Here is an 18380-nt window from a genome sequence, read left to right as displayed (position 1 = left end):
AGTTGGAAAGACAATCCCTTGTAGAAATGCCCTGAGAGGGTTATCCTTGGCTTTCCTGAACAACTTTGGGAGGTTAGAGCTGCTGGAAAATAGAGACTGAGAGGAAGAATCATGGGAAACGGGGCATCAGTATCTGTTGATTTGGGGTTCTCCCCCCTTAAATTTTAAGAATTCTCACAGTAGTCTACAAATAACTGAAATCTCTGAACGATTGAATATTTTTTTGTGAAATTAGAGATTCATTTTGAAAACAACACATTCTATTTTCCTTAAACTATGTGCCACTCTCAAATTATTCTTTGCTTTACTTATCTCAATTACTCTCCTAGAGTCTCAGAGACAATTTTCTTTACCTTACTTCATATTACCTTACTTACATATTACTTTACTTCATATTATTTGCTCTCAAAACAAATCCATTTCAACCCAGTCATGAAAGGGAATCTATTTCTAATCCCAAAGTTGCTTACACACAACTGATAGAACTGAGAAGTTCCTCTATGCAGAGCCACACATATGACTTCTTCCACACAATTATCTACTTTTAGGATTAATCTTATTATGTTAAATTTACACATATTCTAAAAGTGACACAGTTTGCTCCCTGCAAAACAGCTTTGTGTTGGGAATTAGAAGATTCAGTTCCAGTTTACCCTCTCTCACACACTAACACTATGGCTTTGAGTGTCCCTTAATCTTCTTGAAACTAAGGTCTAATAATTGTTGAAAAGATGTTAGAAATGATTTTGAAAGGATTACATTATTTATCATTATCATCCCTAACACAAGTTATGGTAATTGTCACATGGTAGATAGTCAATATTTTAATGAAATAATGTATTCAATAACATTGCTTCTCAAGGGTACAGTTAAATGCTCCATTAGATAACCTACTAAGTGATCATGATGTTTTCTTTCCTAGAGTGTTTGATGGAGAAGGGAAGGACCAGAATGGTGTAAGTCAGCAAACATTAATTAAGCCTTCATATGTGTCAAACTGTGCTAGTTACTAGAATTCCAGGAAGGAATAGGAAGAATGTTTGCTCACAGGTATTTGTGTTTGTTTTGATCCATGTAAGGAAACCAACTACCTACCTGTTTACTGATAGGTTTTCTGTCCCTCATAAATTCTGTGAAATGTTGAGACTATTCAGAATCATTAGAATTATTGGGCTTTAAGTTCAGATCAACTGCATAAACAACTCTTATCAATTAGATTTTATTTTAAGCATTTCTTTTAATTCAGTAAAGCCAGGTTCACAATACATGAGAATTAGCCCTTCTAAAACAGTGGGTTGCAACCGGGCTCTTCATTGAAATTATCTGGGGAGACTTGAACCACCATCAGTTCCTGGGCCACACTCAGAGATTTTGATTTCATTGGTCTGATATAGTCCTGATCATTAGTCTTTTTAAACATCCCCCCCCCAAGTGATTAAAATATGTGGGGAGAATTGAGAATCACTGTTTTAAGGATATTGTTGTCGTATTTTTTCTGTGTCTTTCAGGAGCAACTAATTTCACATATATATATATATATTTAAAATTCTTTTTTTTTAATGAAGAGGATTTAAATCCTATGTGGTCTTTTAATAGCCAGTAGTCAACAATATTGCTGGTATCACATGGGAATTTTGCTCTCTGAGCAGTGCAGTCTAGCAATCTAAAGCTCTTTGGCTAAGAGGTCTCTGAACACATGCAATCTTTAAACTGGAGAAATCTTGGGTCACAGTCCATTGTGCCTAAGCCAGTTAGAACCCACTCCTCATAATGCACACACAAAAAGTATTTTTTCTGGAATGGACTCTAGGAGGATCATTGGTCTTCAATGGTTCCCCTAAAATTTAATTCAACATATTCTATGTAGGTACTAGTGGGTATTTTGGGGAAGAGAAGTTTCCTATTTTAAATCAGATATTCAAAAGGGACTGTGAACTCTTCTAGGAATGTTAAAAGAACCACTGCTCATTAATATAAAAACACATGGAATACCTCATGTTTGAAGAAGAAAGTGCTGAGGTTTGATGTCTCTCTAAAAACCAGTCTGATAAGAGTTAGGAGGGTGGTTCTTGACACTCCAGAAAAAAATTTGAGAATGCCTCCTACTTCTTCCCACTATGTTTCTAAGAATGACTCCACGGCAGAGGAAGGTGAATGTGAAAGGCTTCAATATATCCAAGTATCTTTCTTTTCTGGAAGTGAGTCATTACAGTTTCTTCTTATTGCACTTACTGTTCCTTCAGAATTTAAAGAAAACTTTTTTCACTTCATGCATTTTGAAACTTTGCCTTATACTTATTGTTGTTTGACATTATACTTACGTGTATTTGTTTGTTTATTATCTACTTTGCTCAGTAGATAAGCACCATGTGGCCTGAATGCTGTCTTGTTACAATAATTCTATTTTTCACTGATGCTGCTTAGGACTGTGCCTGACATGTATTAGTTGCTCATGAAATGTTTTCCAAATGAACCATAAATCAATGTTCAGTGGCAAATGTCGCTATCCCCTTCTTCACTTGACTTCACTTGATTATTGAAACGTCCATTCACTCTCTCCATTCATGGATATTTGCAGCCAAGAAAATTTCAACAGAAGGTATAATTCAGTTTATGGACTAAACAAATAAATATATACAGCAGCACAAATGCCATATAATCATGATTGATTCTAAGACCTTTATAAGTCTGTCATGCCTCCTAAATGATTGGTTGCTTGATCAATTGAGTAACAGACCACTTGACTTCATTCTCAAGGTTTTTATTTTTTTTTTAAGATTTTATTTATTTATTCTTGAGAGACACAGAGAGAGGCAGAGACATAGGCAGAGGGAGAAGCAGGCTCCCTGTGGGAAACCTGATGCGGGGTTTGATCTCAGGACCCTAATATCACAACCTGAGCCAAAGGCAGATGCTCAACCACTGAGCCACCCGAGTGCTCCCATTCTCAAGTTTATATGTAAAGGCTAATGGGAAGTACAGGGAGGTTCAGTAGGAAAAAAAGAAAAAAAAAAAAGAAACAAAAACACTGGAATGGGAGTCTAGATACTTGGGATCTAGATTTATCTCTGCTACTATGAGACCTGGGAGCAATCAGTTTGTTTCTGAATGAGTGGGTTGAACCAGCTGATTAATAAAGTCCTTTCCATACCTAAGATTTCAGGCATGTTTGCTTCCCAGAGCAAGTATGGATATAATAAATATGAGGGATTGACATATAGGATTCACGTCTCTTGAAAATCTTTAAAACAGTACTGAATAGCAAAGGAATTTAGCTTTCTGTGTTTAGCCTCATTGATAAGCAGTGTGTGAGAGTCTTTTGTGATTTGGTCTTCAAAATACCCAGCTTTTTGATAGTCTGAGCTCCTATTTTCTTGTAATTTCTTAAGTATGCCTAGCCCTTTCTGGGATGTTTTGCAAATACTACTTTTGTATTAATAGAATTTGATCCCTCATTCTTGTAAGACTTGGGCTAGATGTCCTTTTTTGCCCTTTTAGAGGTTGCCACACCCCTCTGAGCTTACCTATATTCTAAACAGCCTACAACATTTTCCACACCATACTGTTTCTATTTCTGACTAGAAAGACTGCGCTTCAAAGGATAGGCATAGTAAGTACTTAGCCTATGGTAGATGTTCCTTCAATTTTGGTTAGATGAATGAATAAATAAACAGAACATTTGCTATGGTTACAGTTAAATAAGCCAATAAATCAAAGTTTGTGCTATATTATTGAAATTAGAATAATTGGTTTCCAGAAAATGGTATTACACTGGGATTCTTTCTTTTCAAAAACTCATTCCCCATGACCACCAAAACGATATTGAAGTTCAAATGGCAATGGAACCATATGGTATAATTCTATACTTCCTTGAAGAAGCACAAAATCACAGTGTCAGGTAAAAATCTCACCAAATGTTAGAGCTAGAAGAAACTTTGACTATAACATAGTCATTTTGGTGGTTAGGAAACAGAAGCCCATGAGTTAATTTGCTCAAGCTTCTTAATAATGAGTCCATAAAACAAAGCCCATAACCCACGCTTTCTCATTTCCCTCATGTCCTTTAACCTTCCTGCACTGAATCTATGCCTGGACTCAGAACAAAATTATAAATTCTTGTTGCTTTTTCTGTTTTCTGCTTTTCAGCTTGGCAACACCTTGGGAATTGAATATCTGCAGTAGTGTCCTCGCCTTCATCTACCTCACAGCATTTCAATGCAGTTCACTTGCTGCACTAGGTAAGATTCCTCCCTCACTTATTTCCCTCTTTGTTCAGCCTTTGAATGGACCTATAATTCAAGAAATTGACAGGGAGCATGAAAGGATTGGAAAGGCAGCAGATGGAGTGGAGGGAGGAGGGAAGCAGGAGTCTGGAAATGGCCTGGAGGCAGCCACTACCTGGTGGCCTAAGCACACAGATGCATTGCCTGACTTTGAAGAAGTTTATACACATATTCTCATGAATATTCTCATATGACAGTAATATCATGCAGTTGCAGAGCACGTTGCAAACATCTGAAAGAGGTAATAGAAGATGTGAGGCAGCCTGGACTTAAGTATTATTAAGACTACAAGTGTAAAAACTTAAATAATTTGCTGTAAAATAATCTGTGGGTTTTTCTGTGGGCTTTTAAAATTCTGTAAACTTCAGTTTCTTGATTTATAAAATGGAGTCTATGAGTTTCCTAGGGCTGTGTTTTCCCTCTGACTCTGCATGGCTTTTCCTCCCCGTTTGTGCATGTCTGTGTCCAAATTTCCTCCTCTTATAAGGACATCAGTTATATTAGATTATAAACCACTCTAAAGACCTCATATTAACTGAATTATCATTTTAAAGGCCTTTTCTCCAAATATGGTTATTTTGTGAGATACTGGAAGTTGAGACTTCAACATAGGAATTTTGTGAGGGACACAGTTCAGTCTATAACATGGAACATATTTTATAATCCTTTTAGGATTTGTCTTTGAAGATTCAATGACTTTTATATGTGAAGTACTTTTCAAACTTTAATTTGCTATATAAATGAAGAGCCTGACATTTAGCAATAGGAATGTTTAAATCTTTATTTTTAGAACCCACAAGCTGGATGGTTAAATGTTCAGTTTTATAGATTTATTACAGGGTCATGATGTTTAAATATTAATATACTTCTATATGTTGTGATATATATTTTTCCTTTTTTGGTGTTTCATGCACCCCTTTCTCTCCCCATCTCCCATCTGCCAAACATATCCTCTGGTGTGAGTTGCATAAGACAGACAGAGTAGAGAGGGATCTCCCTGCATTTTGCAACCCTAAAAGCAGAGATGGAGTGAGTGCACATGAAGTCTAGACAGGCAGGGCCTTGACAACCCCACAGGCATTTCTGGTCCCCAGTGTGGCACAGAAACATTAGTAGGGATAGTTATAAGAACTGCAGGTCAAAGTGTATAACAAACATGGGGAAAGTTGTTGTGGAAACCTTCTGATCTGACAATCAGGAACCAGGTAGAATGAAAGATATCTCAGAATCTCAATATGGAAAATGGACATCTGGAACTGTATCACAATAAGAAACTGCTGTGGGATCATTTGGGGAGGGACTATTTACAACAGGAAAGATTACAGATATGTATGAACACAGTGTAGATAGAGCTTAGGAACCCAGGGTTAGCAGCAACAGGCTGCTAGGAACCTAGGGCTAGCACTGTTAGGGCTGCTAGGCCTGAAGGGCTGAAGGGAGGGCAAATATTAGAAACCAGAAGAAAAAGAATCCTATAAAGAAAAGGCTGATTCTGTTTGGAAGCAGAAGGAAGGGAACCCTCTTGATGTTCTCCACTCCACTCAGGCTCCAGGACAAAGAGCTAGGGTGGAAATGATTTGAGAATGAATCTGGAGGGAGCAAATGGAAGATTTTCCTGAGCCATACTTCTTGGCACTATACATGCCCCCAAACATTGGCATAATCCTGGGAAAAGGGAGCAGTGTGGGTATGAACTAGTTAACACTGAGTTTCTACCACTATAGCAGAATGGGGACCTGAAATAGAAAGAAAACTGAATTATAAAAAAAGACATATGTTATACTTTTTGCAAAACATGAGATTTGGACTGAGAATTGTATCCATCTCAATAATCCATAAATCCAGTGTTATATATACCATACACATGTGTATCCATCCCCATACACACACACACTGTACATCGATTCTATATCCACCAAATGACAATATAAATGACATTTACATTAGGGTATAAAGTAGACGAAAAAGTGCTGGCAAAGAGAAAAGACGAATAAGATGAGTAAGAAATCAGTAGGAGTGCATTAAGTCAGAAATGTCAAGCGAAGAATGAGGAAATGGGACTTGGGATGGCAGGAGCCACTGGTATTATGAGCTGGAGACTTCTTGACTGACATTGAACATTCATGGTGAGTGGCAGAGCAGCACTTTCTTCTTGTCCAGGATGAGGCCAGGAGGCAGAGCAGCAAGTATGAGCTAGGAGAAGACAAGAAGGAGGACCTGGGTCCCTGTAAGACAGAGGGAAACCTGATTTTCTGGTTTCTTATTCTCATTTCCAGCATACTTCCAGGGTGGCTATGCCTCTAAGTCCCCAGTAATCTCCTCTTTCAACCTAGTTTGAGTAGAGCTCAGTTCCATGTCTATTGTAAATTTTGTAATTATTTTCTACAACTTACTTGAATTTTTGAAACTGAATCCCCACTCTTCATGACACAGAAAATGAAATCTAGAAATTCAATCAAATTTATTTATTTATTTATTCAGTCACTTCATGTTGGAAATTGTCACAGTCAAGATTGTTTTGCTTTCTTTTCCTTCCTCCGCCTGGGTTAAGGCTCTGAGGACCTTAAGCTATGGTCATTGATAGCGTTAGTAATGAGGGGAGGTCCATTGCTAGTATTGTGTTTCACATGCTATTTGCATCCTTTAAGTTATAGCTAGTATTATCTGGTCCTGATGTTGTCCTACTGACCCTGGTGATCTGTTGAAATGTGGTCACATATTCATCTAACCTCCTGCAGAACAGTCCACACCCTTTGAAGTAGGGTTCCTGCTTCCCAGCCATCAGATTCCTTTCTCTTCATCCTTTCAACTTCACATGTACATTTACCCTTGAAGAGTATAAAAACTCTAAATTACAGTATATGGTGCATGCATTCTACTGATATTAAGATAGTATTTCAGAAAAAAAAATGGTCTGGAGAGAGAGAGAGAGAGATTGAGAGAGAGAGAGAGAGAGAGAGATTGACTGATTCTTTCCAACTAAGGGTATTTTCAACAAATATAATTTTTTATTCAGAGCGACCTAGGTTCAAATCCTATTTTGACTACTTATTAATTGTGTGGTATTGGGTAGCTTGGTTAAAATTGCTGAATGTATTTCTACAGTTGCAAAATTAGGCAAAGAATATTTACCCTGTCTGAGGTGAGGGAGGAAGAGGTGTTACAAATACCTGGAACACTGTAAGTGCTTGAAAAATGTTGCCTGCCTTTTGTCTTATTCTATTAATGATGTAGGGGCTTATTGTGGGTACAGTGAGAAGAAAGGAATGACCATAAACTAAAATGCAAACTTTTGGGGGTACCTGGGTGGCTCCGTCAGTTCAGCATCTGACTCTTAATTTTGGCTAAGGTTATGATCTCAAGGTCCAGAGATTAAGCTTGAGGTGGAAGTGGAGCCTGCTTAAGATTTTCCCTTTCCCTCTGTCCCTTCCCTGCCCTGCTTGCACACATGGGCCTGCACTCACTCTCTGTAAAATAAATAAGTAAGTAAGTAAGTAAGTAAATTTTAAAATGTAGACTTTTCTCAGTTATTCTTTATTCTCCTTTGTGCCTCCTCCTTTCTTGCCTTGGCAATTTCCGAAACCCAGTATGTGTGAGAGATAATTATGGGTGATGGTTGCCTCAGGGATCTTTAATCCCAGCTCCTTTTTCAAAAGGAAGTCAGGTACAATGGATAATATATTTGATTAATTTTGGTACCTTGTAAAATTAAACTTTATTATGTGTAAAAGTTTTTATACATCATAATGGAAACATTATAGATCAATGAGAAAGAGAAGGATTATTTAATAAATCTTATTTGGACAATTGTTTAGCAACTTGAAAAAAATTAAATTTGGATTCTTATTTAACAGTATAAACCAAAGTATATTTTGTCAAGATTAACAAAGCAATTTTAGAATATTAAAGTTAATTTGACCTAATAGAAACAAAAGATGATTATTTTCCAATTTCTGGATGAGAGAGGAAAAATTCATAAAGGAAAAGAATAATAGATCTGACTGTAGAAAATATAAAATTTCTCAATATGAGGATTATCATGAACAAATTTAAAAAAAGAAACAAAGAAGCTATTTAACTCTACAAATGACAAATTATTAATAGCCCTAATATTTAAGGCAGTTACATAAATTGATATGGCTCCAATATGTTAATGGGCAACAGACATGAACAGATAATTTATTTAAAAGGTACAAATGATTAATGCATGCTTTAAAAAGCACAGTTACTAAATGCTCAAAAAGATCAAAGTTAAAATGAGATAACATTTTCATTTGCTGAATTTAAAAATATGAGAACACCTAATTTTGCTGAGGATCATTTCTCATATAATGCTAGTGAGAGCTTAAATTGGTTTACCACTTTGGAGAATAATTGGACAATGTGTATGAAAATCCTTAAAAATGGTTAAGTTGTTTAACCAAGAAATCTCAGGGTATATATGATAAGATAATATTCTAAAATTTAGGAAAAACTTCATCGTAATAGCCTTTATTCATTAATTGCTAACTGTGTGACTGGCTTTACTCACATTGTATAATTCACTTCTCACCAAAACTCCTCTAAGTCGTTGGGCCAGGATTTGAACTAACATCTGTCTGCTTCAAATTCTGCTTGGACTCTTTGTTACAATTTTATCCTACAAAAAGATATCTTTCATTATATAATAATGTAAATTAGAAATACTTAAAAATCTATGAATAATGTAATAGTAAAATAAACTGTAGTTAATCCATTCCATGCAATACCATGCAACTAGCAATGACAGAAAGTGCTTATTCTCAATTATTTTTATTTTCATTTTTAATTTATTTTTAAATTCAATTAATTAACATATAGTGTATTATTAGTTTCAGAGGTAGAGTTTAATGATTCATCAGTTGCATATAACACCCAGTGCTCATTACATCACATGCCTTCCTTAATGCCCTTCACCTGGTTACCCCATCCCCTCACCCATTTTCCTTCCAGCAACCCTCAGTTTCTATCCTATAGTTAAGTCTCTTATGGTTTGTCTCCCTCTCTGATTTTGTCTTATTTTATTTTTCCCTCCCTTCCTGTAAAATCCTCTGTTTTGTTCCTTAAATTCTGCATATGAATGAGATCGTATGATAATTGTCTTTCTCTTATTGACTTATTTCACTTAGCATAAAACCCTCTAGTTCCATTCATGTCTTTGCAAATGCTAAGATTTCAATTTTTTGATGGCTGAATAATATTCCATGTATATTTCATATAATATATATTTATTTTATACGCACACACACACACACACACATATGCACCACATCTTCTTGATCCATGCATCTGTCAATGGACATCTGGGCTCTTTACGTATTTTGACTATTGTGGACATTGCTGCTATAAACATTGGGGTGCAGGTGCCCCTTCTGATCACTGTATCCTTTGAGTAAATACCTAACACAGCAATTGCTGGGTTATAGGGTAGCTCTATTTTTAGCTTTTTGAGGAAACTCCAGAGTGGCTGGCTGTTTTCCAGAGTGGCTATATCAGTTTGCATTCCCACCAACAGCATAAGAGGATTTCCCTTTCTCTGCATGCTCACCAACATCTGTTGTTTCCTGACTTGTTAATTTTAGCCATTCTGACCAGTGTGAGGTGATATCTCATTGTGTTTTGTTTGTTTGTTTTGTTTTTTTCTCATTGTGGTTTTGATTTGTATTTCCCTGATGCTGAGTGATATTGAGCATTTTTTCATATTCTCAATAATTTTAACTGAAAATAGTGAAACAAATTGATTTATTTCTGTGATTTTAACTAATTGAAGGAAATAGATACAAGGAAGGAATACTAATTAATGTAGTTACCTTTGATTTGTAAGACTATACTGATCATTTTCTTTTTTTGTCCTTATGCTTTTTCTGGTTTTCTCAAATTTTTGCAATCAAAATAGATAATCTTATATTCAGGAAAAAGTAAAGTAAATTTGAAATAAAAAGTTGGTGGAGGTCTTTAGGTTCTCAAGGCATAATAGGAAATAATTTGGCTTCATTAGGTTAAATTCTTCTTTTTTTAAAGATTTTATTTATTTATTTATTCACAAGAGACACACAGAGAGAGGCAGAGACATAGGCAGAGGGAGAAGCAGGCTCCTTACAGGGAGCCTGATGTAAGACTTGATCCCAGGACTCTGGGACCACAACCTGAGGAGAGGCAGACACTCAACCACTGAGCCACCCAGGTGCCCAAATAGGTTAAATTCTTAGTAATATACTCTGTAAAAAGAAAAATGCTCTTAAAAATGGACAAATTCAATGAAAAGAGGCAATAGTTCTGAGGTTAGGTTATTACTAGCAAAATTAGATAATATCTCTTAGTGTCATATAATAAAAATATCTGTCTCAACACTCTAGAATAAAGACGGTTTATTTAGTTCTTGAAAATACATGGATTGAGAACCAAGTTATAAATCTAATAAAGTTTCCAACATTATCAAAAAAATATTTTATCTTAGTAATAACTTTCCCTGTGATATTTATGATCTTTAGGAAATTAAATATCTCAATGAATTGGCTGAGAGTTTCTTTCTTAGACTTATGAGGCAAAACAAGGATAGTCAATATCATTAAAACCAGCACAACCTGATTTTTTTGAAAAGGCAATTTCCATAGAAGTGCCATCTTTTTTGAGCCCCATCTAGCTTTAGAAAATAAGCTTTGCCATAACACATTTAGAACAAAGGCAGTGATTTTATATTTATTTTTATTTTTGTGGTTACAATTCCCTTAATTCCATAATTAACATTGTAATGATTTGATTATGATCAGTTTGTGAGAATATTAACCACTCTTGGTTTCTTCTCACCTCATTAACTAGCAAACTAGGCACTGAGTGTTGACAATAACCAGTTTCTCATGGACTGTTGCTCAGTATTACCAAATCTTTTAAGTTTTATGAAGCCATTTCCATTAGAGAGTGAATAGATTTTCTGTTGTTATTTTTTTTTTTCCTTTTCAGCACATGTTGGGATCACATTAAAATAAATACGACTTTATCACCTAGCTCACAAATATTTTTTCCTAAGAGCAGCAGCACCTATTCAATGTTTCAAGTAGCTTTGGGTTAAAAATTGTTTCTTAAATTAATGTTTCCAGTAAGTGGAACTAGTTTAGCTAAAATGGCACTGCTCATTTAACCTGGTATCTCACTAACAAGAGTATCAGGAAAAAAGAGTTGAAATTTAAAAAATAGTAGTGGTAGCTTGACTTTAATTATTAACTAGTAATAACATTGAATTTGATTAGTAAGTTGGAAATATTATGATTACAGTAACAAACCAAATTCAGCCAATTGGATAGTGTACTTGTTCTAAGGTCTCTGATAAATGTTTATAGTCTAGGTGAATTAGAGTCCACTAGCATTGCTAAAACACCTGGAAGGGATGTGCATGAAAGAGAAAGTATTCTATCTTATACCTCTATTTCAGATAAATAACTATTTAGATAAGAAAAGAAGAAGTAGGTCATCCATCATTTAGAACACTATTTTCTCAGCATTCCAATTTTCACTGCTTTTCCTCCTTTTTAAAAAAAAATTATTTTATTTATTTATTCATGAGAGACAGAGAGAGAGAGAGAGAGAGAGAGAGAGAAAGAGAAAGAGGCAGAGACGCAGGCAGAGGGAGAAGCAGGCTCCATGCAGGGAGCCCGATGTGGGACTCGATCCCAGGACTTCTGGGATCACACCTTGAGCCAAAGGCAGACGCTCAACCACTGAGCCACCCAGGCATCCCAAAAGTTACATGATTTAATTAAGCCAATGGAGCAGTGTTTCCTAAAATTTCTCCTGTGGATCATTAGATATGAAGCAGGTATAATCATATACACATGCACATAGTTTAGTGGTCAAATTAGTTTAAGAAAGACTGTATACTATTTAAGCTCTCAGTGATTAACAATACATATTATATACCAAAGACAGAAATATTTTTGCAGCAAGCAAAGTAATCTATTGCCTTAATCTGTTAAGCTTATTTTAATGCATAGTTTTGTTTTGTTCTTACATCTTTCTTTTCTTTTGCTTATTTGAGAGGTTTTTTTTGTTTTCTTTTTGCTTCTTGAGTTAAACACCTGATATATAATCTTTATTGTTTTTCGATAATTGCCTTTTATGTTATAAATTTCCTTCTAAAAACCTCTTGAATTGTAGCCTGGAAGCTCTAAAATGCTGTAATTCATTGCCATATAGTGTTAAATATTTTGATTTTTACTTTGGGATTTCAGGTTTAATCCATAAATTGCTGAAGATATTTTAATAAGTATCATTACTCTGTGTATTCCCAGCAGGCCACAGTTAATTTACCTCTTTCGATAATGACATGGCATGGCATATAGTAGGTACTTCATACAAGCTTGTTTAAGTGAACTGAATCTTTTTTGAAATCATTCAGATTATGATGGAAATGAGGCTCAAATATGTATCTATTGACTTTTTTAGTCAGGTTTATTGAGGCATAATTTACTTACAATAAAATTTACCCATTTATAAACGTGACACATGTATATAGTCATGTAACCACTGTCACAATTAAGATATAGATGATTAACATCCCCACAAAGTTCCTTTGTTTCTTTTTTAGTCAAAGCCCCCCTCCTACCTCCAGGCAACCACTGAACTCTTTTTGTCATCATAATTTTGCCTTTCTCTAATGTCATATAAATAGAAGCACATAGTAGAGGTAGCCTTTGTACCTGCCTTCCTGCACTCAATGCATTTGAGATTCCTTCATGTTGTTGTACCTTACTCCTTTTTATTGGTGAGTAGTATTCCAACGGATGACTATAACATAGTTTGATATCCTTTCACCGTTTGATGGATGTTTAGGTTGTTTCCATTAAGATTGTTTTAGCAATTATGAATGAGGCTTCAATAAACACTCATGTACAGATGAATGAGGACATATGCTTTTATTTCTCTTAGACAAATATCTAGGAGTAAAATTGCTAGCTGTTCTGATAATTTTATGTTAGTGGTGGGGATTGGGGTGGTGGTAGAAGAGGAGAGGTGGACTCTCTGATGTCCTAGTGCAGAAGAGCATTTCCTGGCCCTTCCAGCAATGACAGCACACCTCTAATGGTATTAACATAAAATCGTAAGGCTGAAATACTACTTCCTGGCTCTCCTCCAGGGGTAATGGATTTTTTTCTTCTACATTTTCCCATCAGCAATGGGTCTTTACCTATGCCTGGTAGTGACAGAGTTTTCTCTGCCTCCTCACAGAATCTTAAAGTTTTGTTACTAATGAGAGGATAGTCTTGGCAGGGTAGTTGAGGTTCATGCTTTCCCTACACACCAGATGCTCCCCTCCTGCTTGCCTGTATGACCCCTGGGGACTCTCTCAGGTTATCTACTGTGCCACCATCTTTCTCATGAGCTGCTGGAGACAGTGGCAAAGAGCGTGGGAGGAAGTACCAATTCCTCTGTGTCTGGTGCTGCCAGAGGTTTTATACAGTCATACTACCTACATTCAAACTTTACCAAATTCTTTAAAAGTTCAGTTACTCAGTAACTCAGTTAAACTCAGTTGTAGGGTGGTCAGTGCCTTTTCTCCTATTCTCTTCCACCTGTGAGCCAGTCCAATGGTGCTTGATTCAATTTAATTTCATTCAAATAGAAAATTAAATTAAAGGCAATTAAAAACAGTTTAATTTATTGTATGGCTTTTCTATTGGGACATCAATGGAGGGAAAGTTAAATGATTGGGAGGATCGTAATCTGAATCCAAACAGACGTGGTTCTCAAACTAGCCCTCCATAGAGCACTGGGGTTTTGCTACAAAATTGGACTAAGTGGATATTTTCCCAAATACTCAGAAAATAGTTAAGTGTATAGATTGGATTTTCTGAATTCTAAGTTTCTACCTCATAATTTGTTATTATTTTAAAACTTTGGTAACTGCTCCTGATTGCTCAGTAGTACATGTAGCTGAGTAAGCAATAAGGATGAAAATGGCAAATTAGACAGCCAATCATGCCTTCTCATCACTTTATAAGGTAATTGGGTTCATTTTATATGATTTTAACTTGATTAAATATTTTCCTGAAAATTTTCGTGTATTTTGGGAATATGAAAACCCATACCATCTTAGAGATACTTGAAAATTTTGCATTCCCTGTAGAAACTCAGAGTAGTTTTGTGGAGAAACACTACAAAGCAGTGGGGATAATGTAGCCAAAAATTAGGATCAATAAACGGTCTTTGATCTCAATTTCATGTTATTTCTGTTACTTTGCAAATTTTTACAACAGTGGCTCATGTTGTTTAAAGTCATTTGAAAAGCCAGGATTTCAGAAAAGCCTACTAAAAGACCTAAAGGAAAAATATGTTGAACCTAAATACAAAGCTTACACTTACAAAAATTTTTTTAAAGATTTTATTTATTAATTCATGAGAGACACAGAGAGAGAGAGGGGCAGAGACACAGGCAGAGGGAGAAGCAGGCTCCATGCAGAGAGCCCGACAGGGGACTTGATGCCGGGTCCCCAGGACCACGCCCTGGGCCAAAGGCATGCCCCAAAGCTTACACTTAATCATGGGGGAGAGAGTAGGGGTGTTTCAATTAATTTTAATTTATGCCAATTTTTATTTTATAAAAGGATATGGGAAGACTTCCAGGACTTATTTGAAAATAGCTGAAACATACTGAAGAATTTTCAACTTTTGTAAAATTTAGTGAGTGAAATAAATGATAATCCTGTAAGGCATAGGATGTTAGTATTTATTAGAATTGAAGGCATTTTGGATGTAAGATCCCTCTCCAAATCTGAAATATATTTACATATCTAAACATATACATTGTTAATATAATTTGGTTGTGGTAGAGAGGATAGGTGAAATAGGTGGAGGGGAGTAAGAGGTACAAACTTCCAGTTGTAAAATTATATATAACATATATAATTTTGAACTATATATATAATTTATACAATTATATAAGTGTACAAAACTATATGTAGTATAATTATATAAATACACAAATATAAGTAAATATATATAAAAACAGCTGGTATCTGCATATATTTTCTAGTCATATTTTCTTCTAAAAAATGTGTTTCTAATTTATAAAATAGAACTAAATATATCAATATATCATGGCATTCCACAAAAAGCACTAGGATTTCCAAATAATTTATCACATATAAATGTTTGAGTTGGCTTTGCTGAGTATTCCTTTGTATGTTGGATGTTAGAGCATAATTTTGAATAACAATTTGGTTCTGGATAGTGATTGTGTTTTAATTTCCTCATCTGTACAATGGGAATAATAATAGCGCCTCCTTTGTAGGATTGTTATAAGGAGTAAATGAGGCATTGCTTGTAATTTACTTGTTTCAGTGCCTGGCTATAGAAAGTGTTCATTAGGGTTTAGCTATTATTAATATCTAGAGCATAGAGGGATTATTTTGCAGATCCTGTAGAAGAGCTTTGTATCTTTGTAGAGATACCTCCATTTGAAATAGAGGGGACAACAATGATGATGTTCTTTGGCTTATTAACTTATAGCAGTTGTTTTAAGCATCAACTGAGATAGTACTCATTAATACTCATTAATCCACATTGCACCTTTAAAGTAGTCTGCAAACCTATTATTTTGGGTGTACGAGTTAAAAACTATTCACAATAAAAAACCGTCCTTGTTATTTTATACATTCATCATTTTAAGAAGAACTGTTGACTTTTATTTTACGTTTTTAATCGTTTTATTTTCCTAGGTTTCTTTTTTTTAAACAACAGCTTTTTTAACTTTAAATTTCAGATATCTCTTTCCATAGCGTCTTTCACATCTGACAAGCATGGGTATTAATATGGTGTGTTAAGTTGGGGTTGTAGGAAGCCCTGGTTGCCAGGATGTCAGTAACTGCAGAGGATTTTCCAGTTATCTTCTTTCTCTATAGAACCAGCAGAGGGAGCACCAGTCTCTCCCTATCCAAACAAGCGTGATGACTTTTAAACATATGGTGGGCCTTTCATGATTAAATTAAAAAAGACTGTCTTTGAATGAAGATGTAAAATTCAAAGTGTGAATGTCCATTAATTATTTTAATAATACTGGCAAGTTTAAACTGATTCAAAGTGGAAATGTTCTTTTCAAGACTATAGGTCATTATAGAGTGAAACTGGGAAATACTGTTTAACTTTACCACAACGTAATTTAAAATATATTAATTTTCATTGGAAGTAGAGGGAAGGAGGAAACTGAGAATGTCTGGAGTCACTTAATAAATATTTATTGCGTACTTTCTAAGTTTCAGGTCGTAAGCTAAATTATGAGGCTATGGAGATGAATCACACTAAGTCTGGGGAGGCATAAGTAGAGGAAAAGATGGGGAAAATTACTTGAAAGTGTCTAATTTTTAAGTGAGAATTTTAAATAAAATGTTTGTTGAGAGAACGAATTATAGTATATGTATTAATAATACAAAATTAACATTTTTATATGGTGCTTTGGAGTTATTGTGCTTTCACATGCATTACTCATTTAATTAGACTTAGGAGAGCTTTAAAGTTTCACAAATAGTAATTGCAAAGCTAGGGGTCTACACATCCTAAGACCTTCACTGTTGCTTTGTAAGTACTATATAAGGTTTTTATAATTTGTATTCTAAAGGTAAGGATTATCTGCTTGGAAATAAATTCTTAGAAAATGAACATCCTCCTATAGTATTGAGCAATAATCCCTTTTAGAAGTTATTTTCCCACTCATTGGAAACTATTAAATATCTATGGGTAGAAGATCAAGAAGGTTGACCATGGGGAAAAAACTAAATATACAGCAAAAGCCTAAAAAGAGTTTCTTGGAGATAATTAGTCAAACCTTAGCTGAAGGAAGTACAGGGTTATGCCATTCAGAAAATGTTATTATGGGATGCCTGGGTGGCTCAGCGGTTAAATGCCTGCCTTCAGCTCAGGGTGTGATCCTGGAGTCCCAGGGTCAAGTCCCACATCAGGGTCCCTGCATGGAGCCTGCTTCTCCCTCTGCCTATATCTCTGCCTCTCCTTCTCTGTGTCTCTCATGAATAAGTAAATAAAATCTTTAAAAAAAAAAGTTACTATATACTGAGAAGAAATGATCCAAGAAAATTAGTATTAAGTCTGATAGAACATCTGGGGTAATAGAACATGTACCTCTGCCTTCAGAAACCTAAAACAACTTTTTAGATTAGACAGTTTACCTAATATACAAACCTAAGTTTTGGACTAGAAGAAAGTAACCCAATTAGTTAATTTTGAGTTTATTGAATTTTTTTGATAAAGCAAGCTTTTGGTTATTAAAGAAATAAAGTGAATGGATATTATGATACTTTTGGGAGACCATAAATAGGCACCCCAATCTTTCAACGACCAGACTCATTCTTACCAAGGAGAGACAAGAATTCCAAATTGATCAAATACAAATGAATACTGTAAGGTTATGATAAATTTGATTTGGGAATAAAAACAATAGTTAGCCCAATTTTATATTAGATACAGACTAATTCAGTTTTTCTCAAGACAAGATTTAGCTTTTGACTCTAACAATCCTTTTTCCTTATGGGGGGCTTAAAACAACCACTTTATTATCTCTCTCAGTTCTCTTGGCAGACTGGACTCAGCTGGGAAGCTCCTGTGCAGGGTTTTGCTCAAGGCTGCCCCCTGATTTTTTTTTTTTTTTTTAACTCCTTCACCCATTTCTTCCACCTCCTCTGACCAGCCCACCTTAAGCAACTGCCAACCGTGCTCTGTTTCCATGAGTTCAGTTTTTCTTAGATTCTGCATATAAGTGAAATCATATGATATATGTTTTTCTCTAATTTCATTTAGTATAATGCCTTCAAAGTCTATCCATGTCACAAATGGTAGGAGTTCCTACCCTGCTCAGAGGGGTGGTGTTTGAGTTCTTCTTCTGTTCTGTCTCCCAAGTGCAATGGGTTTCCACCAGTGTCCTTAGGTGACGGTTTTCACTGCTCTTCCCCCCATATATTAAGGCTTTTATTTTGTAGGGAACATAGAGATGATAGGCTGAGCCAAGGTTTTGGCAGCAACTACTGTGTCCTCCCATACCAGCACCCTAAGAAAAGCCTTCTCAGGATTATCTGTGAT

At 35.4% G+C, this 18380-nt stretch overlaps 1 protein-coding gene across 1 annotated transcript in view; it reads left to right on the top strand.

The window, feature by feature from the left end:
• The window catches only part of LOC144291778 (uncharacterized), a 141305-nt gene that overhangs the window by 83849 nt on the left and 39076 nt on the right, over positions 1 to 18380 (top strand). The window contains exon 3 of the mRNA XM_077861552.1: positions 4147 to 4238. Within this exon, the coding sequence (XP_077717678.1) occupies positions 4147 to 4238 (92 nt within the window). The remainder of the gene's footprint in view (positions 1 to 4146; positions 4239 to 18380) is intronic.

This window comes from Canis aureus, chromosome 20 (assembly GCF_053574225.1).
Source record: "Canis aureus isolate CA01 chromosome 20, VMU_Caureus_v.1.0, whole genome shotgun sequence".
Taxonomy (NCBI): domain Eukaryota; kingdom Metazoa; phylum Chordata; class Mammalia; order Carnivora; family Canidae; genus Canis; species Canis aureus.
This window is presented reverse-complemented; position numbering and strand designations above follow the sequence as displayed.